The 7,500-nt window shown below is 43.1% G+C and overlaps 1 protein-coding gene across 1 annotated transcript in view; it reads left to right on the top strand.

The window, feature by feature from the left end:
* The window catches only part of LOC134448812 (upstream stimulatory factor 2), a 44,747-nt gene that overhangs the window by 7,346 nt on the left and 29,901 nt on the right, over positions 1 to 7,500 (top strand). Inside the window, exons 4-5 of the mRNA XM_063198470.1 lie at positions 1,135 to 1,294; positions 3,160 to 3,247. Of these exons, the coding sequence (XP_063054540.1) occupies positions 1,135 to 1,294; positions 3,160 to 3,247 (248 nt within the window). The remainder of the gene's footprint in view (positions 1 to 1,134; positions 1,295 to 3,159; positions 3,248 to 7,500) is intronic.

Below are 7,500 nucleotides of genomic sequence, written 5' to 3'. Positions count from 1 at the left end.
GGCATGAGATTTCTATTACATAAAAAAGAACCCACTGAAAATGCCTACTGTTTTTAAACAACCCTTTAAAAAAAGTTTGGCTTTTTTATTTCTCAGCTTTCCTTCACAGCGCCCCACATGAGCAGACGTAACTGCTGCAGGAGGTAGAGCAGTGCTGTATCGCCCCCCCTGCCCTCCTTCCTGCCCATAAGACACTAGACACTAGACCACCTGCACGCCTCCCCCCCCCCCCCCCCCCCCAATCCCTGTTCTCGCCAAGTAAGTTGCTAACTTACTTAGTTAGTAACGCTATTGTCGAGAAATGCACCTTAGATCCCACTGATATGAATACAAAAAATCAGAGGACAACACCACACTACATCAAATCAAGCCGCCTAATGTCACAGGAACGGAGCTGTAAGCAAGGTGGAGGTTTTGGAAAAAAAGTAAGGTAATGCGTCTACACAATCTGCACAGCGACTTTACAGCTTTTGCTTACAACTCAGTTTCTTTGCCGGTCATGGCCTGGATGGATAAGAATCTTTACAAACAAGCAGGTTAAAGTACTAAGTATGTTTATACAAGGGCTTTAAGATCTAATCAGGCTCAAATGTATAGATCTGCACTGTGAACTGCACACGCACGGTACATGCTAAATTGTGTTGATTTTTCACTGAGATGCAAATACCACCGACATAGCAACTGGATTGTATGAACATCACACCATTAAATGAGTATGTAGTTACGCCGCGACATATGATCAACCAAAGTTTGGATTTGTAACAATCAGGTGGCATCACTGCTGTACTTAGATGAATGATGTCATATGGAGTGTCTACTTCGCACAGTCATGCAGAGTTATGACATACCATGCTCTATACTCCTAACGATGTGATGGTACATGAAACAATGAGATGACAATTGATGACACCGCTCACACACACATACACACACACACACACACACACACACACACACACACACACACACACACACACACACACACACACACACACACACACACACACACACACACACACACTCACACAAAACACACATCTTTGTCTCTCATTCAGTGTGTGTGTGTGTGCGTGTGTGTGTGCGTGTGCTTGTGTGTGTGTGTGCATATGTGTGTGTGTGTGCATACTCATACAGGCGGTGGTTCAGAGTGTGTTCAGCAATGGTGGCAGCCCCGCGGCGGAGGCGGTGGCAGGGGACACGCGCTTCACTTATTACCCAGAAGCCCCTGTGAGCGGCGGCACACAGGCCGCCTCCCTGCCAACCACGGCAGACAACACACTACAGCAGACGGGGGGTGAGAATACGCGCACACACACACGCAAACACACGCACGCACGCACACACACACACACACACACACACACACACACACACACACACACACACACACACACACACACACACACACACACACACACACACACACACACACACAGGCCATCTCACTGCAAACCACGGCAGACAACACACTACCGCAGAAATGGGGTAAGAACACACAAACACACACACACACACACACACACACACACACACACACACACACACACACACACACACACACACACACACACACACACACACACACACACACACACACACAGACTGGTCGTCTCGCTGCAAACCACAGCCGAAAACACACTATCACAGACGAGAAGTAAGAACACACACACACACACACACACACACACACACACACACACACACACACACACACACACACACACACACACACACACACACACACACACAGTGAGCGGGGGCACGGCATGGCTCCACACTCCAGTAGGTGGTGGGGGTAAAAACACGCAACTGCAACTGTGAAGAAAAGAAATGGCTAGCCCTCGAGGCCAACATCATAAAACAAACATCACTTCTATAGAACTCTAGCCTTATCAGATGATTACTTCCTCTGGTTTTGTGTCTTGGTGATGATAAAAAAACCCTTCAACACACACACACACACACACACACACACACACACACACACACACACACACACACACACACACACACACACACACACACACACACACACACACACACACACACACAGTCGTGACTGGCTGTCCTGCTGCAAGCCACAAAGACCCCTCAGCTGGGTCTGTGTGTGTGTGTGTGTGTGTGTGTGTGTGTGTGTGTGTGTGTGTGTGTGTGTGTGTGTGTGTGTGTGTGTGTGTGTGTGTGTGTCTGTGTTTGTGCGTGTGTGCGTGTGTGTGTGTGTGCGTTCACCTCGTTTCATACTTTTCACCCCTTCACCCTAGACTGTGGAGTAAAGCCCTCCCCACAGAGAGCTATGCATCTGAGTGATTAAGGATCTTCCACTAATCTGAACCGCTGCTGCCTCCTCTCGCTCTCAGTCAGACTCCTACAGCTTACAGCTGCCAGAATGTTTTCATATTTTAATTATTATTATTTTTTTAATGTCTGGGCACTCGGCAGTAACTTTCATCCAAAGCACTTTATGTCTTCCCGTTGTAATCCAGCAGGGTTGGATTATCCATAAGGGCCAGGGGCACAGTGCCCAGGGGCACCAACCATTTACAGCCAGTATGGGGGCACCACAAGACACAAACTTTACAAACATTGTTCATTAGAGGGGCACCTGGGAGGTGTAGTGCCTGGGTGTACCACAGTGTCTTAATATGGTCAATATGCTATGATCACATTCCTGAGGGAAAGAGGGCATGGGAGGTGATGGGAGTGAGGAATGAGAGTTGCATTGAGTCGTTTTCACAGCCGATGTTACTAACTTCTAATGAAAATGGATTCTTGCGTTTAACACCAAGTTTTCTACATTGAGGAAGAGCCCATGCGTTCACCATACATTCACCAGGTTTAGAAAGCTTTGCAGAACTTTTGAGTGTACAGGCACAAAACACTTCTCAACTCTTATCTGATGATGACTTCCTTTCATTTGGTGACAAAGCACTTCACACACACTCACACACTCACACACTCACACACTCTCTCACACACACACACACACACACATACACACACATACACACATATACATACACACGGACAGTAAATACGTTTTACTCTCTCTGTCTCTCTCTCTGTCTCTCTCTCTCTCTCTCTCTCTCTCTCTCTCTCTCTTCCCCTCTATCTCCCTCTCTCTCTCTTTCTCCCCCCCTCTCTCTCCCCATCCCTCCACAGGTCAGTTTTATGTGATGATGACCCCCCCAGATATTCACCAGTCTGGCACTCCTCGCACCATTGCCCCACGCACACATCCTTACACTACGTAAGTAAAAGTTTGTCCACACACACACACACACACACACACACACACACACACACACACACACACACACACACACACACACACACACACACACACACACACACACACACAGCTGTACCTTTTTGGTCGTTTGTATGGAGTAGAGAAGAGTAACTTGATTGATACCCGGGGGGAAATTCAAGTGTCAAGTAGCACACATAAATGTGTCAAAGACGTCCAACATGAAATTGTCCTTCAGTGCAACGGATACTTTTGCTTACTGTTACTGCAAAAAATATGTTTTTTTTTCAATTATTTCTTTGGCTTGGCTGTCATGCATTCACGTGAAAAAAAAATGATAATCATGTTTTTTACAGTTACAGTAAGCAAAAGTATCCGTTGGCACTGAAGGACAATTTCATGTTGGACGTCTTTGACCCACATACACATAATGCCCACAAGGACATTTCAAGATGTCATGGATGCTCGGTAGATGGCAGATTGGTAGATGGTAGATTCATTTTTGTATGGCTGTATTCTGCGGAAATGGCTAACATGCTTCTGTGTACCAAGGCTGGGCATTTTTGTACAGTGTGTACGTATGTATTAACGTCCTGTCTTTGGCAGACACCTTTGAATCTCGGACACAACGGGATGCTAATAGCCACTGATGCATCAGGCACTGTGCGATGTTTTTTGGATGCATGCATTGTAGGTGGATGACGTGGTGTGTTCTTTTTTGTGAAGCTGGGGGTTATGCAATCTAGCTGTGTGTGTGCGTGTGTGTGTGTGTGTGTGTGTGTACAGGTTACTTCTTTGCTTTTTAGCTTGTGTATCATCACTTTCAATTCATTATTCTCTGAGATCTTGTTCTTCTTGTGTGTGTGTGTTTGTCTGTTTGTTTGCCTTTGTGTGTGTCTGTCTGTGTTTGTGTGTGTGTGTGTACTTCTTTGCGTTTTAACTTGTGTGCCATTGCTTTCAATTCATTATTCTTTGAGATCTTGTTCTTCTTGTGTGTGTGTGTGTGTGTGTGTCTATCTGTCTGTCTGTCTGTCTGTCTGTCTGTCTGTCTGTCTGTCTGTCTGTCTATTTGCCGGTGTGTGTGTGTGTGTCTGTTTGTGCATTTTGGTCTTTTAGAAGTGATTTGATATCAGCAGAAATTGAAAGATAATCCAATGAGCCGGAACAGTTACAGTGTTGCTTTCCGAAAGGCTGGTGCTCTTCACAAGCCTGGCTGCAGGGCTGGTCTGGGGGAGAAATAGGGCCCGGGCACTTTTGGCTTAAAGAGGCCCCTCATAATTAGCAGTGCAGATTAGCAGTGACTCACCGGTTGGCCCTGCACCCTCGTGGGCCCCTATTTTCAGAAATAATCACAACTTTGTTCTATTTTGTTGTATTTTTTTAATTACATTTCTGAAAATAGGGGCCCACAAGGGTGCAGGGCCCACTGGAAAATGCCCGGTATGCCAGATAGCCAGCCCAGCCCTGTCTGACTGTGCTACATGGCCTACTTCTAGAGACTATAAATTAATAAGAGCAGAGAGGATAGATATTCAAATGATGAGACTGAGAGATTGTTTTTTGCTTTTTTTGTGTGTTTTTTTTTCGATTCCAGAGAGGCTTGTTAAATTTAAGAAGGTGTTACTAAAAAGACCCAAATATATATTTATATATATAATATATAATATATAATATATATTATATATATATATAATTTAAGAAGGTGTTACTAAAAATACCCAAATATACACATATGCATGCACGCACACACACACACACACACACACACACACACACACACACACACACACACACACACACACACACACACACACACACACACACACACACACACACACACACACACACACACACACACACACAGGAGAAAAGACGACCTCCCCCCATTTCTCCATTTCCCGTTTTTTGTCATGTTTATTAAAAAGACATTTCGCCACAGTTTGTGGTTTTTGTTAGTCATCCGGCGAGATCTCATGACTCTCTCTCTCTCTCTCTCTCTCTCTCTCTCTCTCTCTCTCTCTCTCTCTCCCTTTCTCCCCCTCTCCCTGAAATCTAATTTGAGGGATGGAGAGGTGGATAAGCATGTGTTTCACTCAGTGGTGAAACAGTCAGCCATATGCATCCTCCCACTCCTCCGCAACAGGGGATGGATCTGGGTGATGGCTATGGCAGTCTTCAGTATTGTCTTTAGGCTGTCTGGTTTGTGGGTGGTTGACGTTTTCTTGAAATTCCTGAAAAAAATGATGGATAAAAATTGGAAAAAAAATAGACAAAAATAAAGTACGTAGTGGTCTGTGGAATTTCACCTTATTTTTGACATTTTTGGGAAAATGTGTCCTGCATCAACACATTGCATAGGCATGTCACACCGCAGGAAAATGGAGTCACACCAAAGGGAATTCACTGCATAATGGCCATTTTAATCCTTTTGTATACATGACTGACATCTGAGCTCATGCTAACTTGATAAGGATATTGTGTTAATCTTAATATGTGTTTTCCTTTATAAAAAAACTTTTTTTCCTCCTATAAGAGCAGTCACACCACAGGACACCATAAAATGAACCTAAGCATTGCGTGACAGACAGATTGCAATATGAAGACATATTAAGAGGTTAAGAGTCACCTTAAACTTCCACAGCACTCTCCAATAACTGAGGTACTGACTGGTTAGGAGCCAGTCTTTAAGACCCTTGTAGTTGGCCTTGCAGCTGCCCATTCACAAACATTGACATATAGGGGTGGGTATTGGCAAAGGGTTCACGATTCGATGCGCATCACGATACACATGCCACGATGCGATTCTGTCACGATGCATTGCGATTCATGTACTACTGTGATGCATTGCGATATTTACTTCAGTAAATGTGTAAAATACAGCTTATTTGTCAGTTGCTGTGTCGCTTTCTTAAGTCAGTTCATTCTATTTAAGCATTCTATCATCTGGGAGAGAGCTTACATCACAACAGAAATATTACCTATTCTCTACTGAACAAAATAACCCGTGGCAAATCGAATTTTATTGTTATCAAATAATCAATTGTCATAACTCCATGCAGTATATTGAGAAAATAAGTATCACGATTCTTTGTCAAGAATCGATGCATTGTATCATGAGAGTAAGTATCGCGATGCATCGATGCAGCGATTATTTTGCACACCCCTATTGACATACATGTCACCCCACAGGACCCAATTTGTGTTACGAAATTGAACTTGTAGTTAATATTACTGTCTTGAGTTTTTTTCACATTCACATATCTTAATATAAAGTTAGTATTTATGCAATCATGCCTAATGCTTCATACATTATTCAAAATGTTGTTGGTTAATTTATATATATATATATATTATATTCCAGGTTTCATTAATGTTACAGTCACACCGCAGGATATTTGACATATAAACCTTTACATAAATCTTAACAAAAATGTTTCTTCTCATTTAAGACTAATATGAAACATAATGTACCACATCTTCTTTCATTGACATTTGTTTTTTAAAGGAAAAATAACCGTTTTGTAGGTTTTTAACCAATGTTAGGAAAAAACAAGGCGTCATGTCTACCACCCTTATATATTTACTAGTGAAGTGAAAGTTAAACTGAAAGCCCACCTGGGAAATTGCATTTATGCCTCCAGCCCCCAGTGGCGCCCCAAGGGAGCAGTGTGGCGGCACGGTGCCTTACTCAGGGTTCCTCAGCCATGGAGGAGGACCCAGGTTCGATTCTGACCTAAGGTCATTTCCCGATCCTTCCCCAACTCCCTACTCATTTCCTGTCTCTCTAACAATGTCCCATGTAAATAATAAAGGTTGAAATTGAAAAACCCAATAATACATCTAAAAAAGACTTGTTTTTGTACATTGCATTCATATTCATGAAAAGGAACAGGTTCGTTATGGAATTACCATGCAAATTATTTGAGTGATATGCAGCAAATGTATTTCATGGCCATTTGTATGACATACAAAACCAGGACTGTTCTCATTTAATCTCACTGTCATTAAATATTTGAATCATAAAAATACCCAAGTCTTGTTTCCCGTTTAGTGTATGCAACATTATGAAGAAGTTGTTTACACTCATAGACAGTGATGGATTCAGCGTCTGCTACAGTACATTCTAATTAGCATTGCTGAGAAGAGTTGAAGCAGCATTAGGTAACCTTCGAGGTAATTAATCAGCTCAACAAGTCAGGCGACTCTCAAATTAGTCATTAGTAGGCAAATGAGTACTTTCGTCTGACTAGCAG

The sequence above is a fragment of the Engraulis encrasicolus genome, chromosome 5, assembly GCF_034702125.1.
Source record: "Engraulis encrasicolus isolate BLACKSEA-1 chromosome 5, IST_EnEncr_1.0, whole genome shotgun sequence".
In the NCBI taxonomy this organism is placed as follows: domain Eukaryota; kingdom Metazoa; phylum Chordata; class Actinopteri; order Clupeiformes; family Engraulidae; genus Engraulis; species Engraulis encrasicolus.
The sequence above is the reverse complement of the archived record's forward strand: the minus strand, read 5'-3'. Positions and strand labels throughout refer to the sequence as shown.